Source organism: Micromys minutus (assembly GCF_963924665.1).
Source record: "Micromys minutus genome assembly, chromosome: 18".
In the NCBI taxonomy this organism is placed as follows: Eukaryota; Metazoa; Chordata; class Mammalia; order Rodentia; family Muridae; genus Micromys; species Micromys minutus.
In genome coordinates, this window is record NC_137953.1 from 1,102,895 (window position 1) to 1,121,060 (window position 18,166).

The following is an 18,166-nucleotide window of genomic DNA, read 5'->3' on the forward strand; positions in this document are numbered from 1 at the left end:
ATCTTCCTTCTTTAGCGCGAGGCCAAGTCCTCAAATACTTGCGAATTCCACATCCCTCTGCAGAACTGCGAAGGACCGAACAGGCTGCAAATCCGTGCCGAGTGAAGTACACATAACCCAGCAAATCCTGAGTACAAATCCATACTGACTGAAAGCAAGTACCCTGATAAATACATGCCTATACCTCACACAGCACCATGCACAGAGGCAAAGGCAGAAGCAATCAAATACCCATCACCAGAGGAGTAACCTGCGATGTATGCACACAGAGGAATATTAGCTGCGAAATGAAGTGAAGTACTAGTGGATGTTAGCATCATTCTAACGAAAATGCACCGTGGGAAAGACTGGACACAAAAACGACAAACTGCAGGGCCCCGATTATACGGGACATCCAGAATAAGTCAAGCCCTTAGAGACGGGACAGAGGGCGGGGGAGCAATCGCTTAATGAAAACTTTATTTTTGAGGGCATGGGAGCAGGAATATAAAACAAGTGGTATTTGCATGAAGGTAAGATACGCGCGCGCGTCCCACTCTGTGAGAAGGAGCTGATTCAGTCGGAAGTCGGGACAGCGGTGTGTTGGTGACCTGCTGACGGGGCAGGGTTAGTACATTCTGCCCCGGATGAGGAACTGGGGAGCAGTCCACACGAACAGCACTGGAAAAGCCTCGCTGGTGATGACCGCTTGAGTCTGAAACCAGTGTGAGAGACCAGCGCCGCACCACCGCAGAGCCCATGTCAGCATCCAGACTGAAGCTGTGGGGCCTGAAACACTGACAGCCTTTCTGGTTTGCAGCGGGCAGCTGTGCATCCAGGAGAAGATCTAAGTGCACCGAACAAACACCAGAACCGGGGATCCGGCAAAGGAGTCTGACTCCTGCCAAGGCTCCAGGATGCGAGATAAAGGGCAAACAGCATCACTGGTGCCTGGCCTTCCCTTTCCCCTCCTACCCGAAAGTCTGCAGACAAAAATATTAATGTCTCTCAGGTAACCTTAACTGAACTGTAGCTGGGGGGTTACAGAGAGGCTGTGATATTCACATTTTAATTGCCTTCCTTGTTCACACTGTCATTAGGGAATTGATTTCTTTATTTGCCATTGACTTAAACCAATATTTGCCTGCGCTGTTTACCAGACATGGCTAAGAACTGCAGGAGACATAAACGTGGTGCCTTAGCGTTTCTATTGCTGTGATAAAGCACCAAAGGGAACTTGAGAAAGAAAGTGTTTCCGGGTCCTGCTCACCCATTTCTAATTAAGAAAATGCTCCCGTGGGTTTACCTCCAGGCCATTTTCCTCCGTTGAGATCCGTCTGCCCAGGACAGATGAATAATGAGTCTTACACAAAAACCACTCATTCATCCATTTAGCGTATTGAACCCCAAATACCTCCTCTGGAGTAAGTACTGCTCTAAATATTCAATGCTTCGCTTATACCAAAAAACAAAAGTTCTAGCTTATGGACTGGGTAGTCAAGTGACAGAGGGTGTACAATTTAATGCCCTGGTCACACAACTATACAAACAAATAAAACCCAGTGGAAACGGGCACAGCTGGCTCACAGGTGGACAACTGTGCTTACAAGGAAGATATTTATTTGCCCAGGGGTGAGCCAAGCCTCCAGGTTTGGGTTGGTGGTGGTGGGGGTAGTATTCAAACATGACTTGAAGAAGACAGAAAGGAAGAAATTGGGGTATTCAGTCATGAACAGGGGCTAGTAAGCAAAGCCAGGGCTGCATGTGGGGGAGATGGAGGGCCAGTCGTGCTCAGCACATGTGGTTGGCTAGAAAGGGTCTGAAGGCAGGAGGAGAAAGGCAGCAGGTGCCAAATCATACTGAGGAGTAGAAGAGCTGGAGGCACATCAAAAATCGTATGTAAGCTCAAAAGGAGGCACTTTCCGAAACTTTATCTCAGTGAACATTGTTGCTCAGTAAGACTCCATGGTTAAGAGGATTTGGCCACTCCTCCTGACACACGGCTACTGGGATGTGCAAAACTGAAGGTGGATAGGTCATTTAGTCACCAGCTAAAATGCCACCATATAAAGCAGTCAATTTTAATTAACTCCATTTGCCTGGGGTACTTTACTGTGAAAATATCACAGCCTTGTTTCTTCAGTCATAGAGCCTCCGTCAGGATGGATGCTGGTGAAGGTCAGGGGTTGCTGCTTCTGCAAGGCTTTCTGGTTATCTGAGGCCATTTCCCCACATCTCTTTACGGAGTGGAGTCTCCTTCCTGTCTGGAGCCCTAGCTAGGTGCCCTCTCATAGGTCTTTCCAGGATGAAGCTCATTTGGGATCATCTACTGGTTCTCCCTCTAGGACACAGCTACCTGTAGTTCTTTTTCTCTGCTCCTTAGCATAAGGGGAGTGGTACTTAGCCGCCCACTGAAATGTTTCTGCCCCCCCACACACACACACTTGAAGAGAAACTCCAATGAAATTAGTTGTTTACACAATAATCCTAAAACCAGAAGACCTTGGGTGGAGACACAGAAGTAGAACCTTTGCTTCCTTTTAATCTGCGGCTGGATATAGATTAACTCTAAAGGGCATTGTGGTTGGAAGGAAATACTGGTGGTGTGATCCTCTGAAGTCCAGAGGTTCGAGCTCAGATTTTAGCTGTGCGGTCATCATTCTGGCTAGTGCAGAGGTAGGAGTTGGCATCATTACTCTGTCTTCATTTGCAAAACGGTCACGGTGCTGTTTCTCCCAAACCCCATGCCACTGGCACCCCAAAGCTGAAATCACGACTGTGGCATTGACTTATAAGGTCTATTTCTGAGGTACCCATAAACACGTGCAGTTATATTTCCTTTTAATCTTCTGCAATCTATTTTTCTGCCACAGTGGTGTCTGAGAATGTAGGCTGTGCATTGTGTTTTGGAAGAATCGAGAACTCTATAGAGAGGATTATGGTGTTATCTCAATCCCCAGTGACCTGGCGGTTTCCGGTTTCCAAAGTCTATTTGCTGTTCCCGTAGCCGAATTGCACTGAGCCCAGACAGGACTGAGCTGCCTGCCTTCTTCCCTTGCTCTGATCATGTTGATGTCCAGGGTCATCTCTGCAATCCTCCTCCTCTCAGAAGAAACATCTGACCCTATGAGATTTGAATTTCATCCAGATGTCTGAGCCACCACCCATCCGAGAATAGCAATGAGAGATTGTTATTGAATTTGGTGTTACTGTGTGAGGGTCAGAGTTCCTCACATCTCAGTCGATCTGGGGCAAGTCAAAGGTTTTGTTCGTTTTGATAGAGAAAGTACCCCGAAATGAAGAGAAAAACAAACAGACAAACAGAAAAATCCACATAGCAGGACCAACCATTAGAGAGTTCTTTGGGACTTGAGCTAAGTCAGCCAGAGGAGGGCATTGAAGACATGAATAGAGGTGAGGTTGGCATAGGCAGAGGGCAGTGCCAAGCAAAATGTGTTATCTGTGTTGGATGAGGAAGGAATCAGACTGTAGATCCGTTTGTCTCTGGGGTTTTATGAGGTTTCTTCAACCCACCCTCACTGTTAGGAAAAAAAAATACTTTTCAGAAATCAAGAGTAAAAGTGGTGGTCACCTTGGTTTTGTATCAGCGGCTTATAACTCCTTACATAGTGGCTAAGGTCATGAGCACACCAGCCACAAAGACCTATTCTTATCCAGTGTTTGCCTTGGAACCTGCCAGCTATTGAGAGAAAGAAAAACACACACATCTGGTAAAAGAAAATGATAACCGTAATACATAACTACCCCCTGCCCCCAGTAATGGTTTCTGGGGCGTAGATAACTACTCCCTGAATCCCTTATCAGAGTGAAACCAGAGAGGTTCAGGGCTATATAAACTGGACTTGGGAATTTAAGGGGCCATAGAAAATTGTATTATGCATGCCGCTGCATTAGCCGAAGAGAGACAACATGAAATGCCTTGTGAGTACACTTTTACCTTTGAATGTGGATGACTATGTTCTCAAAGACCAGCCAAGGAGGTCTGGCTCCTCCCTCTCACAAGAACTGTTCAAATCAACCCAGAGAGAATTTTCAAATTCTGATTCGACACATGATCTTCCATCTGCAATTCTGTTTTAGAGAATCTGAGTGAAGGGTGTTCTCCAGTGGAATCAATAACTAATTTTTTAGTGGAATCAATAACTAATTAACTAATCAATAACTAAAGTCTTAAATCAAGACTCTTTGTTAGAGTCTTGTCTGCAGTGAGTTTCCTTATTTAAAAATTGCCAGTGGTGGGAGGGTGATTTAGATGCGTGTGGCACCAAGGGGGGGGGGATTTAGATGCATGTGGCACCAACCAGGGCAGTGTGTTTTTGTTCCTTTGGATGTTTTTTGACACAAGGCCTCATTCTGTAGTCCGGGCTACCTTGCCTCACTGTGACTAGTCTCAAATGTTCCAAATCCTCAGTCTCCCGGGTGCTGTCGTTCAAGGCAGGCATGACCACACCTAGCTTTCAATGGGCCAATAGAGCAGCGTCGCCCTCTGCAGCTCTGTGTCTTGTAGCGGGCGGTCCTACACTGTGGCGATGCTGCTACGGTAGAATAGTCCCTTCCTTTGCCTTTGAGGGGCATCTCCCTTTTTACTGTCGAAACTGGATGCTGATTTTTCATGGGTGTTCAGAGAAGGGAGGACCCTGTCGGTCCCACTTGATATGAAGGGCCTCAAGAACACTAGAAACTATGGCTGCCCGCTGCAGAAAAGTCTCTCTATGGGCAGAGCACGCTGCATAGAGGAAACAAGCAACTCAAATATTTTAGGGCCTAGGAACATTCTACCATAATTTCCCCCAAATCCTGTGCAAATAACAGTGAGTACCTTTCCTTCTTCGACAAGGTAAGAGGATTCGGAGGAAAAGAAACATGGAGGGTACCGGTTTCCAGAGAGGTAGGCAGAGGTGGAGCAGAGCTGACTGTGAGATTTGGGGTTTGGATCAAGAGCTGGAACAGAAGACGTTATCGACCCTGGAAGAAGAGAGGCTAGCACAAAAGGAAAAGTGGGGAACAGGAGCTATAGTGGTCTAGGCTAGTCCAACCCTGTGTGCCAACCAGAGTCTATCCCAGTGACTGACAGTGGAAGCCACACAGGAGTGTCCATGACAAAACCTTGCCTCCTGAGCAGCAGGCACACCCCGTGTGAGCACACTAAGCTACAGTGTCCTGACACACCTGGGAACCCTACAGGGATGGACTGAGGTGAAAGCTGTAAATCCTGTCAAAGGCTCTGCCCCAGCCAGGCTGACCTTGGAGCCCATCCGTGGCTAAGGACAGAGTGCATTGACCTTTGTTCCATATTTCAGATTGTGCCTTTCATTCTTGTGACCACCTTCCTAATTCCAGCTCTGGCTCTGATGGTGAGTATGGGCAGAGAGCACCCAGTCTGCCTGTCTTTTAGCAGAAACATTTCGATGCCAATGACCAGGGGTAACATTCCTGTAGTTTCTCACCGATTCCCCTTCACCTTGCAAGGGATGGACAGGTAGACACTTGGGGCCACTGACTTACTTTACTTGTTGGCTGCTTTTGCTAGAACACTAGTGAGAGTTATCCTCTGGATGGCTCCGTGGGCACTCAGACTATCCGTGTTGATACCGTCCGTGGTATGGTCAGCATCCAAGACAACAATATTCTGAGTGAATGGAGTGGAATCGTGGACTACAAGAACGTAAGATGAGCCAAACTCTTTAATAAAATGCTCTATGACCATGGGGATTATTTTTTCTCCCAGCATGCCTCAGTTGCCATATCTTCAAAACAGCTTCAACAGCTGCCTCTCCTACTTAGTAGGACTTTGAAGGATGAGATGAAGCCAACACCCACCCTCCCCACTTGGCCCTTTGCCGCCCAGGTCCTCCTCACCCACCTTTGTCATATTCTCTCCAGCACACTGGGTAACTCACAATAGACACAAGGTGTCCTCTCCACTCTCCCACCACCTTCCTCTAACACCTTCCCTCTCTCTTCACCTCCAAGGAGATTCCCTGAATCCTCCACGTCTACAGACTGCCTCTGATGGAGGATGTTAGAAGTCAAGTAAAAAATTCCTCAACGAAACATTCCACAGTAGGCCACTAGGTGGCGCAAGGAAAGCTGAATTACTGCTAGAGCCCAGGTTCTCAGCCTTCCCAAAACCGACTCTTTGATACAGTTCTTCTTGTTGGAGCAACAACCACCCCCCCCGTCATAAAATTATTTCATTGTTACTTTATAATTGTAATTTTTATACTGTTATGAATCATAATGTAAATATTTGATATGCAACCTCCATGAAAAAGGTAGTTTGACACCCCACCAAAGGCTTCGAACCCACATTCTGAGAACCACTAATCTAGAGGCTTAGCTTCTCTCAGCTGTGCCTGGGACTCGGTCAGACCCAGAAGCAGCAAACTGCAGCTTTGATCCAAGCCAGGAAAGAACAAATAGCAGACCACAAGGAAGGAACATGCAGCACAGACCTAGCTTTAGAACCCAAGTCCTGGCATAGGCCTTCCAACTTCCTTGGGTACTCAGAGAGCCTTCTACAGCTTACACAACATTCCCCCAGGCAGTGAGGACCTCTGCTCTCATCTCATCTCCATGACAACCCCATGGAAGAAACACACTATTCCTCCTGCTTTACAGATAAAAACACAACAGCAACAGCAGTAACAGCAGCCACAACGGAGGCTTCTACGAGCCATTAAGTAGCAGATGATCCATGTTGTTACATTACAGTCCTACCCGGTGAGGCACACACACCTCAATTTTACCATTTCAGAATATCCTGGGAGAGAAAACCTTCGCCAGGAGGAGCAGAGGAGACAGGAGCGGAAGGGCTCGGTTCCACATAGCTCCTGATACTGACCTGTGCTCTGGCATCCAGAGCGCAGCCTTTCTGAGATGTTCTGCATTTTGGTCAGGCTAGCAGGGCGTTGGATCACTGAGGCCAGCGGGTGCATGAGGACTGAGGCTGACTGAATGACATGTTTCTGCTCTGTTGCTTTAAGGCCCTCCTGGCAGCTAAGCTGTTTAGTAAGATGGCCTGTGTCCTGGTCAAGATGGACCCAGCAGCCTTCCCAAGTTTGGATGATATTACCCAGGCTCTGGGCAAACAGGTGAGTGAGCAAGTTCAGTTTTCTCTGATGGGTGTCTATTATGGGGTTTCCAAATTACAGACACTCTCTCAGACAGCACCTCACTCACAAGAGCTTCATCTATGTCTCTTCTTCCTGCCATGAAGTCACACCATGTTCAAAGGACTCAAGGACTTTGGTGTCCCATTCAAGGCTAATCGCAACTGAATCAATCAATAACCTCATGTAGATGTATCCCCAATGGCTTCAAGCTATGCTAGAGAAGACAAGTAGCTGGATGCAAACATTGCAATGATTTCACATCCTCTGTCTCTCTCCTTCCTGCGTTTCCTGGCCCACCACACACACACACATGCACACACACACACACGACCTTACATACCATTATTACCATTAAGCCCAAGTAGTTAAAAACCAGGAGGAAATCCTTGGCAACTCATGGAGTCTATTCAAACTTTGCTTCAATATCGGCACATTTAGACAGCAACCAGAACTGGGATGGCGGTGCTAACGCTAGAAAAAAAAAAAGGTGTGTTAAAGCAATGCGATTCTTAAAAGTTGTGGGTGGAGAAATGGTTCAGAGGTTAAGGGCGCTTGCTGCTCTCGCAGAGGGTCCCAGCTTGGTTCCCAGACCCCACAAGGAGACTCACGGCAATCTGGAACTTCAAACACTCCTACACATAAAATTAAAACACACAAATCTTTAAAAGAGAAGTCGAAAGTGTCCCGTTCATCCAAAATGACGAAATATAAAGGGAATAAGTGTTTTAAATGAATCGGTATTAACGTTCTGGGCGAGAAAGCACCCAAAGATAATAGAAAAGCTACTGCGTCCAGATTTTGCCAGAGTCTCTTTCGCCCTCCTGTGGCTTGATAAAGCATTGCAGTTAGAGATTCCTGAAAAGCAACTCTGGATTGGTAACCGAATCGCCCCATGTACCCTTCACAGCTTGTCTGTGAACCCCTTCTTGGATATGCCATATCTGAGACGCCCCCTCTTACAGGCTTCCGGTCACTACCCACCCACGCGCGGACTGACCTACACCGTTTTACCCAGCCGAATCAAAAACTTGGCTCAGTACGGAGCGCCAATCAAGGACCTGTGCAGAGCGGTGCCCAGCTACTTCGCTCAGCAGCAAAAAGAAGGTGTGTTCACTACTAGGAACACGAGGTGATGCGTGACTCAAAAGAGGAGGGAGGAGTTTCAGGACCTGTCAGCAAACTGCAATGACAGCTCATCCCACCGTGTCTCCAGTGGAAGATCACATGACTTGGGATGTAGAGGATTCCTTACAAGGCTCAAGGGGGAAGGGGAGCAGCCATAGGCTGCTTTGGGATTGGATGGCTGATGGACACCCAGCCCTGACTCGAGCTTGCCACACCCACTTTGGAGTCCTCGGTCCTACTCTTAAGGTACCTGCAGCAGCCTAACAAGATCTGCCTGTGAGTACAGAAGCAGCCAGCAATACAGCTGCTGTCCCTCTCTCAAACCTTGGCCTTAAACCCACAAGCTAGAGTTCTTCAAAACGCAAGGGTCCAGGAGAGACCCGGTGTGGGCTGGCTAAGTGGTTAAGAAGCCTAAGAAAGGAACGGTAAAAGAGAAAGAGGTGATTACAGCAAGGGCTGGTGAGAGGTTCCGTGGTGGGTCTCCGCTAACCTGAGTGTTCATCCAATGCAGGTCCCCATATTGTTGACTCTTTGTCTCTAAAGTGTGGATCCTTCCTCTCGAAGGTACGGCACTAGGGATGGACCCAGACTCCTGTTCTGAGCTCCAGCTTCTATTCTTCATGGGACTGTCCATCTGTGGTGAGATCCCTGGGCTCTGAACCTCTGCGGCAGCTGGACTGCACAGGCCTGGTCCAGCCTCTGCCCATAGGAAGTGTCTCATAACAGTCCTTGCACTCCACATGTTAGCATTCCATGTGATCTGGGATGGAGGGGGATAGGTGCATTTTCAACCGTGTATGGAGAAATAATAAAGTTTCAGTGTCATTGGTCTAGCAGATGGATTCTCTATTCCTCTTATATTACCCCATCCCCTGCATCATCCCTCATCCCCTGCATCATCCCTCATCCCCTGCATCATCCCTCATCCCCTGCATCATCCCTCATTCCCTGCATCATCCCTCATCCCCTCAACCTCCCTCATCCTCTGTGTCCTCCTTCATCTTCTGTGCACTGCTGTCCACGTGCTTCCCAGAACATCCTACATCATTGTTGGCTCCACCAGAACCTCTCATTTTTGAGTCTCTTTAGCCAGTCTGTTGAGAATTTTCGGCAGTGAACGAATAAACCATCAATGGAGCCCAGTCTGTATGGTCAGGTCTGAGGTTTGGCTCATCTCCTGAGAACTGGGACTGAAGCTTCTGCGGCGTCTCTTCCTTGTACTGTCCCACTGTCCCACTGCCACACAATGACAACCCACAGTGACCCTGGATCTCCCTCTACAATGCTAGGCCAGTAGCCATATACCTAGATATCCAGCGTTCATTCTGTAACTGTTCCTCCGATGGGGACAGCCTTGTACCCATCACTAGCCCCTCCAATCCATGTGGCATCACCTAACTCTCCCCATCACTCCTGTTCCTGGGAACCTGGGGACAAGGTTTTCAAGGTCCTTCAAGAGTGGGGTGCACTTCACAAAGAAGACTTCTGTGGTCCTGAACAAGAAACCCCTGGAGTGGTGCATGCCATAGCTTCCTCAGCTCCATGGGAGGACCTGAGCCCGAGGTCCCAGGGCCTGACTACTCTAACCAGGGAGCCGGAACACAGGTTGCTCAGGGCTGTTGTGGGTGACAGCAATGGCAGCTTGTTTCCTGGGATGTTACGGGCTGGTTGGCTCTCATTTCGTTCAGTTGTGTGTTAAACGTTGAAAATAGATTGAGATTTGTATTGAGGCATGGCATAAGTCTTAGCCCTTCCTTTTCTGACCCCACCTCTCTAAGTTTATTACCCCAGGACTCCAAAAATGGCTGAGGCAGCTCCTGACACCAGTATTATTTCCGCACTGTAGGAAGGAGAATAGGAAAAAGCAAAGAACAGAATTTTCAGTCATCTGAATCTACCGGTCTTTATCTGGAAAGAATACGGTTTCTTGAAGCCTCACTTAGCAGACTTCTGTTACATGTTATTGGCCACCTGGCCACTCTAGTCCAATCTGCTTCTTATTTTTTGTTTTTGTTTGGTTTGTTTTGTTTTTTAAGAGAAACAATGTTCTTGTTTTCTTAGGAGAAACAGGGCTAAGGTAGCTCAGCTTTCTCCACCTGCCCATCCCCCCCACAACTGAAGGAATCCATGAAGGAAATGCTTAGCTGCTGCTTACATAGACTGAGGTTATGCTAGCCAGGAAGAGGGAGCTGGGGAAGAGATGTGGGCTTTCAAGAAAACTTGTTTTAAAGAACAGTATTAGACAGCTCTGACTGGCCGTAGAAAAGCAACCCTTTCTTCCTATTTTCTCTGCTAAGACCACCCCATGCCTTTAGAAGTCATTTTTCATATTTTGTACAGGTGTGTAACTGTCATGGTAAGAAAGCAGGACTGATCTAAGTTATTTCGCCATTACCAGAAACCAAAAAGCTCAGCACTGTCTTAAATCACTGATGCATTCATTGTGTTCAGCAAAATAATGCTGAGTTCATTCATTGAGTCAATAATCCTAACAGGTAATTCTATAATGGAGTAATGGGGTCTATATCTTCTGACCCCCAGCATCTATGAATGAATAGATGAATAGACCATCTTATCCCCCTGGATGAGCAAGGGTTTATGTATGACGCACTCCGTCACCTCCTTGGCTCCTTCAAGGACTCCTTTGGCAGGCTGGCTCTAGTTATGGCTGATCTTTCCTGCCTATTGTGACCTGTGACCTGTTTCAGCATTTGAGACCATTTGGTCCAGGTTCTCTCTTCTTTGCTCATGGTCTCAGGCTTGAGCATCCCTAGATTAAATGATATACATCTTCCTTAGCCCTTTGATAGGACTAACTATTAGGAACTGTAGCAAGGCCCCAGCCTCCCTCGGAGGGAGGGGCACTTAGGGTCAGCAAAGTGAGAGAGCAGACTTTGTATGTCTGCTGTCAACGTGGAACCAACATGGTTAAAGCAATAGGGAGCATAGCTTTTAAAGAAAACCCAGGTGGTTTCTGATGCTAACACCCTCCCTGCACCAGCCGACCACCCTGGCCACAGAGGACATCTCGTTGGGGCTCATCTCCAGAAACTTTATAGTTAAAACCAACTCGTAATCAGAGTTGTCTCTGTCTCGCTGGCAACGAAGCTGAGATGGGGGCGCTGGGGTGGACCATGATGCTGTTTCTCTCTCCTCAGCTGCAGGGTGCCCTATCCTCATCTACAACTAGCTACACGATACTCTCAGCTTGTCCTCAACTGCAGCAAACCTGATTTGTGTTCCATCACTAGTAAACCCCCAAAACACTCTGTGCTTTCCTTGGCATTCTATAACACACAACTACTGTCATCAAACTGTTCATAGAAATGTCCCATTTCCCCACCAAGAAAAGAGCATCTTCAACCATAGTAGCTTGAGACGCTTAGCCCAGCATACCTCAGTGCCAAGTACCCAGAAGGCATTTCTGATGTATGTGTCATGGGCCAGAGTGAGGACTAGAAAGACATAGTGACGGAGAGACCCCTGTTTAAATCGCTCTTTGTTCTGAACTGAATTTACATCCAGCTGCCCAGACGATACAAGACCTGGCTAGTTGATCTTGGAGTAATTAATTTTAAACCTTGGGCCTGTTTCCTACGGTGTGCCAACTTGGATTCCCAGCTTTTTCTGATCCTGTTCTTGGTGTTACTGGCCTTTCCTTCCTGCCCACTCCAGGTCAACACACGAGAAAATATTGTTCACTGTGGCCAAGTCTGCCTCTTCCCCAAATTAAAACGGGTGTCCTAAAAGGTGCCCGAATGGCCCTTAAAGCCAATTCATTGGTCAGAAGAGGAAACTCCCTTCATTAGGGCAGCAAGGTTGTTTGACCAAGCCCCACCCTCTTCCCAGTGAAAGGCATTGCCGCCACCTCCTTGTCCCTGCTCAGCCCCGCTGTCTGCGCCTTGAAATCAAGGTGCTCAGCTGGTCTGTGGGGAGCTCATACCCCACTGGTTAGATTGCATGTGCCTCGTCATCTGGAAACTTTCAGATGTTTATCTTATTTGAAGTCCTTCTGTTCACTGAGATCAACATTGCCCGGCTTTCCACTGTGCCCATGGAAGAAACAAACATGCACAAATACCAGTAAATATATCATTTCTGTGTATTATTGGATCTCATAAGTAAGTGCACTGTTGGGAAGAATTTAGTTTGGTTTATTTCTTTGAAAAGATGAAGTCAGCTGACCATCTTAAAGGTGGATTCCTCCACAGATGGAGATTCCCAGGAGGCCCAGGAGCCCCACCTTAGCGCAGACTCCAGTGCCCACCTCTCCTGGAATTGGGAAAAAAATGTAAAGAAATAGCATTTAAAATGTGTTTCAGTATAGCAAACCAATATTTTCAAGGGGTCCTGACTGCAGATGTGGGAGGCAGAGCTTATAATTTCATAGCACCCAATATTTTAGCCATAACTTTATTCAATTAATAATAATAATAATTTAACTATCGTAAGACTGACAGCTCTGGAAGTATTGGTCTGGTGGGTGCCATGTGGCTCGGTGCTGACAGAGAGAGAGCCCTGCTGCTTCTCTAAGCACCTGCAATTGTAAGTGCTGCCTTCCTCGGCAAACAGCAGCAAATGCTAACACCTTCTCTACCTCCCACTACTCTGATAAATATCTCTTGTTTTGCACTGGTTCTGGCTACTTGGCTATGGTCAGTGCAAAACTCTGTGATGGTCACATTGGCCTGTGACAGCCAGCTGCTTGTCCCCTGCCTGTTCACAAACTCTGCCATCTCTTCCCTGGGGTGCTCTATGGATCCCAGTTGCATTTCTTAGCACCCCCAGAGGATACTGTTTGACAGGTACTCTGGAAATGTTTCTTCACTTGCAGCACTTATGTGTAAAAAGGGAGAATCCCTGGGGTCTCCTTGACACCTAGGAACTCTGTCTGACCCCATTTCTCATTTTCCACTCAGCCATTTTCCCACTGTACGATGCTCCATGGAGGCAGAGCTTTGCCCATTTCTGTATTCCTAATGTCTCTGACGATCCATGCACATGGTAGATATTCAATCCCTGAAGTAAACTGAACTAAGTTTTCACTTATGCATAATTCACATAGCACCCCCTGTCCCCCACCTCCACCCCTGCCCTCTGCGTGGCATGCAGCTGCCTCCAGCTGCCTTTGGTGGTACTCACTTGACTCTGGCTTTGCGATCACCTCCCCCTCATACAGGGGGATGTTCTTGCACAGCTGCTCAATCGGCGACCCAAACAGGAACCAGTCCACCTTCGTGATCAGAGACTTCAGAGAGTTGTACCTGACCCAGGTATACTCTGTGGAGGCCATGGCGTTCATGGTCTAGATGGTGTCACAGAGAAGAACAGTGCTGAGGACACTGGTGGGCATAGCAGACCTTACTTAAAATTGCAAATGGCAATTGCATTTCTCTGTTCAGTGGTTGAATCAAGTCATTGTCTCCTCTGACCTCTGTGTCTGGAAAAAGAGCTCGGTTTTGTGTGTTTGTTTGTTCTTCTGTTTTTGCTTTTTACCCACGGTGTGTTACTCTGATGAGGCCTGCAGGAGGTAAACCGGCTATGGGTCTGTGTAGACAGGACCAAGACTAGGAGTCTAGCCTCGGTGTACTCTTTGGTATTATTTGTCTGTGTTGTTCATCTGTCACTGAATATCATAAAGGTACTCATTTTCAACTGGACACTGGATCTAAGATCTCATCTCCAAAGGCAGTCCATTTAAGTTCTTGTAAGCCCACGTATTCAGGGCTCTGTGGGGAGGTACTGAGAGGAGCCTCCCTCTCCCAAATGTGAGAACACGTTGGAAAGTTGAGCATCATATGCAGGGATGTAGATAGGATAATCTACAGTCTCAGTCTCCTGAGACAGAAGCATGAGCTGGCTCGGGAGCAGTTTTCAAGGGACCCCCCCCGAAATTACCTGCTTCTCATAGAGGTACCGTCGGAGTTTGTCAATGGCGGGGATGGCTTGGTGGTCCATCTTGATGATGTAGCAGGCTCTTCGGGAGAGCACCCGGGATGCAATGTAACCCTGAGGGGGAGGAGCACAGTTATGGACTCCGAAGTTTCCAGTGTTCCAATGTGGCCGGCTTAGAAGAAAGGACTGAGTATCTACTACAAGTTAATGTCTATAGTCAAAAATGGTGGAGTTCGAGAAGAAGGGTTCCTCCTACCCTCATGCCACATGCCTTTCCTACCCCTCCTCCCTTTCCTCCCTCACTTCTCTTCCTCAGACTCTATCCACACTCTGGAGGGAATGTGGGGAAATGTACATGTGTGGGGGAGTTTGAGGAAGGGTCACAGGCCATCAGGACATTTTGGCCTTGAATGGGGAATTTCTCTGTGGTGCTTCACACACACACACACACACACACACACACACACACACACACACACACACACACACCAAAACAAAACAAAAAACCCATTCTAGCTCCTAGCTTTCAATTCTCAAAATTCTTAGTATCTAAAATTTAACACTAGACTGAGGCACCGAGACCAGTGATAGACACGGTGAAACAGAGTCTCCACACTCAATCTTTTAAAAAGCTACTTTGGGGATTTCCATGAAATCTATTTAAAGATGATTCTGGACATTGAAGACTTCAAAGAATCGATGCCTTAAATGTGACAAGAAACCCCCAGCACCACCAGGAAGAGAGCATGTGGGGAGTTTGGAGAGAAAGAGGAGGAGAGCAAGCAGCTTTAATGTAGGTGTCTAGGCAGGCTGTCTCCAGGTAAGGGGTCCCATAATAGACACTGGTCTATTACGATGTAATGTATTGTCTAATGTAGAAGAAGGCATTAGTAAATTAATCCAAACCAGTAAGTGGACGGAGGACAATAAACTCACGGAGCAAGCTTCTAAGACTTATTGTTAGCTCCCCAGTAACCAGCACTGGGAAGGCCTTATAGGAAGTGTAATGTTGTCTGTACTGCATTAGTAATTTAAGTGTGTGTGTGTGGTTCTGGGTTTCTGCTCATCTGAGACTGCTCATCTTCTCTCTCTCTCTCTCTCTCTCTCTCTCTCTCTCTCTCTCTCTCTCTCTCTCTGTGTGTGTGTGTATGTGTGTGTGTGTGTGTGTGTGTGTAGCAGAAGTTCCAGGCATTGCTTTCAGCGTCCTTCCTGTTCATGTCTGGGCCAGTAGTGGGACATTCTCGCTGTCAGTAAATGTATTTCTTTCCTTAGAAATGGTTTGATTTGCTTGCTTAATTATTTAAAGGGAAAGAAAGAAGTGAATAAAAGTAAAGACTTGCAAAGATAGATCATATAATTTAAATATACACTACGGAGCTGACCCCCACCCTTTACGGAACAAATCTCATATAAGGCTTCCCGCTCTGCTTACATGCTTATAGTCAAAAACTGTGGTTGAGGAGCATGAGCCAGAGTGGATGTTGATGGTGGCCGTGTTCTGCTGGTTATCAATGGTCACTGTCTCCTGGACATTGCCGCCTTTGTTGTCTTTCGTGAAGATGTTAAAAACCTAGAATTGACCAACGAAGCCGAACTAAGTGTCCTGGTAAATAGTGCGCATGCGCATTTGAAAAGACGCTCTTTCACCGGATTAAAACCTCCGACCTCAATGGGCAGTTCTCCAGAAACCCATGCAAAGCTCTTGCCGAGGCAGAGTGCAAAGCTTCTCTCGCTGGTTTATCACATTACAGGAGAGAACTGCAGTGACATCACAGGAAGGGAAAAGGGACCCGCCACCCGTTAGTGCTGCGTTGCACTGTGAACGGATTTCGGGCAGAGGCAAATGAAGACCACGTTGTCCTTTCCATGATCAGGGTTCCATCTCAAAGAGACACATGGATCCATGGTCCTACGGGTCTCGCCTAGCTCTCGTCTTGCCCCATCGCTCTAAGAAGCCAACTCACCTCTTCTGCCCGCGATTGTATTCCAAAGATGGACAGCACCACCAGAAATGCCACCTAGAAAAAAAAAAAAACACATCAACTCTCTGAGGGGTAGTCCCTCACTGGGGGGATCAGCAGGAGACAGAGGGCACCTAGGCATGATGGCCAGCCATCATCAGCAGTCTATCTTTCTACTTTAAGAAGTAGAAAATACGTTTGCTCATTCGGTAGGCACTAGCTGTGTATTGTCTAGCAGGTGGAGGACCTTGGGTGGGTGAGGGGGGGGTGGGGAGAGAGACTCATGAGCGGGTCGACCCGGTGTGAGTTACACTAGCTTTCGATTGGTTGAATAAGTTATGCCCTCTGATGTGGTGGGCAGGGGGCGCCTGCGTGTTTCCACACCAACGGAATGAACCCTTTAAAACGAATCCGTGAGTGGCGTGAACACTGTGGAATTTTAAGCTCAGCTAAGACACTGGGGGCACAGTTGACCTTTGACATCAAGGAAGACATCTGTCTGGTTGCCATACCCTGAATCTCAGTAGTTCCATGGACATAGCAGGACCAGTGTGGGCCAAGGACCAAAGAGACACAAGCTCTGATGCTGTGCCAAGGTTGTTTCCGAGTCTGACCCAACATCAGCAGCAGCTGTTGTCTTCTGGCTTCTGATTGCCACAGTGGAGACTCTAACAACATCCATGCAGACACCCTGCAGATCACTTACATGGGGTTCTCTGCACCCCATCTCGGGCCGGCTCTGGAGCCTCATATGCCCTGTCTTTATTGGGTCTAGACTAGGCGTTTGGACAAGAGAGTCAACTAGCCAGCTCAGTGATGCCTAGAGAAAGCACAGGAAGTGTCCACTGCCCCAAGATCCCCTCAGCCCACATCAAGGTTGATAGATCTTGGCTATAAGTTTGTACTTTAGACTTAAATCTCCCCCTGAAAAATCAAGAGGGCCTGGGAGAGGACACCATTCAGCGGACTGGTTGCCTTTGTCACTTTAGGGCTGACACTTAGCCTGCAGCTTTCTCTTCTAGAGGCTGAGTGAAAACCCCGGGGAAGAATTACTGAAATCTGGTATCAGACAGGGAGAGTGGAGACATAGGGAGGGTGAGCCATTAAAGGGTTTGTTTTACCTGAATAAAGAACTTAGACAGGAAGACACTCTGGTTGTTTTAAATTCACCTCATGACTGCCTTGCACAGGGCCCAAGAGAGAGAAACCACACCCCGAGTCTCGAGTTTACAGATCTGGAGAATTTAGTTCCTGTTGCCTCGGTGTCCCTAACTTTCCATTGAGGACAACAGTACCTGATATACATGATTGGCCCAACAAACAGAGGAATCATCCACGAGAAAAGCATAGGCTCAGCGTGGTTTATGGCTATTGTTATCACTGACATTGATTTTAAAGCGACACTTCCCTTTCACAGTAAATAGGATTGTGCTCAAACGCCTAACCTCCTCACAAAGTGAGGAGAAGAGATTATTATTAAAGACACCCTCCAAGTAAAACTCTCTACACATTTTTCCCTTTGTGCGTTTTGAGTAAACCTAAGAAATGTAGACAACAGACACACAGGTATTCAACATCCCCACCCCAAGCACTGTTAATTCAACCACAGCAGCATCTAGATGTGCAGACTGTTTGTCTGAGACCCTTGAAATCTGAAGCAGGCGGGTACAAGCAGCAGCAAGAGCACAGCAGACAAATGCATACTCACGAGGGGTTTCATTTTGTCTCAAGAGAAGGAACTGGATCGAGTGCTGATGCCTGAGCAGGGTCCAGCCTTTATATTGGCTTTGGGATGTGGAAATCTCTTCCCCAAGTGGTCATGTCAGAAAAGATTTAATCTGTATCGAGACACACCTTAGCAAACTCCCTTATCAGGACTGAGACCTAACCACATCCCAGGTATCGGTGAAGTTTGTTAGTCTATACTGAAAACTCCCCATTGGTCACTCTGCAAACACTTCCTGCTTATCTGTCCGGTTTGTACAGGTTGAGTTCCACCCTGTAGTGATACTTCGGGACACTTGCTCTTCACACACAGACACTGAAGGAACATTCTAGCTCCTTCGCCCA

At 47.3% G+C, this 18,166-nt stretch overlaps 2 protein-coding genes across 2 annotated transcripts; one reads left to right on the top strand and one right to left on the bottom strand.

The window, feature by feature from the left end:
• Positions 1-3,879: 3,879 nt before the first annotated feature.
• LOC308432293 (gastrokine-3-like) lies at positions 3,880-8,899 on the top strand (the record flags this gene model as incomplete). The annotated part of the gene is given in 7 exon segments (XM_080932073.1): positions 3,880-3,891; positions 3,895-3,921; positions 5,301-5,354; positions 5,531-5,665; positions 6,987-7,094; positions 8,078-8,219; positions 8,805-8,899. Coding segments are annotated over 7 exon segments (573 nt in total).
• Positions 8,900-12,429: 3,530 nt separating this feature from the next.
• Positions 12,430-17,816, bottom strand: GKN2 (gastrokine 2; the record flags this gene model as incomplete). Its single annotated transcript, XM_080931834.1, has 6 exons — positions 12,430-12,512; positions 13,383-13,545; positions 14,139-14,249; positions 15,568-15,705; positions 16,100-16,153; positions 17,805-17,816. The coding sequence occupies 6 exons, from the start codon at positions 17,814-17,816 to the stop codon at positions 12,430-12,432; spliced, it is 561 nt and encodes a 186-aa protein (XP_080787960.1).
• Positions 17,817-18,166: the final 350 nt, after the last annotated feature.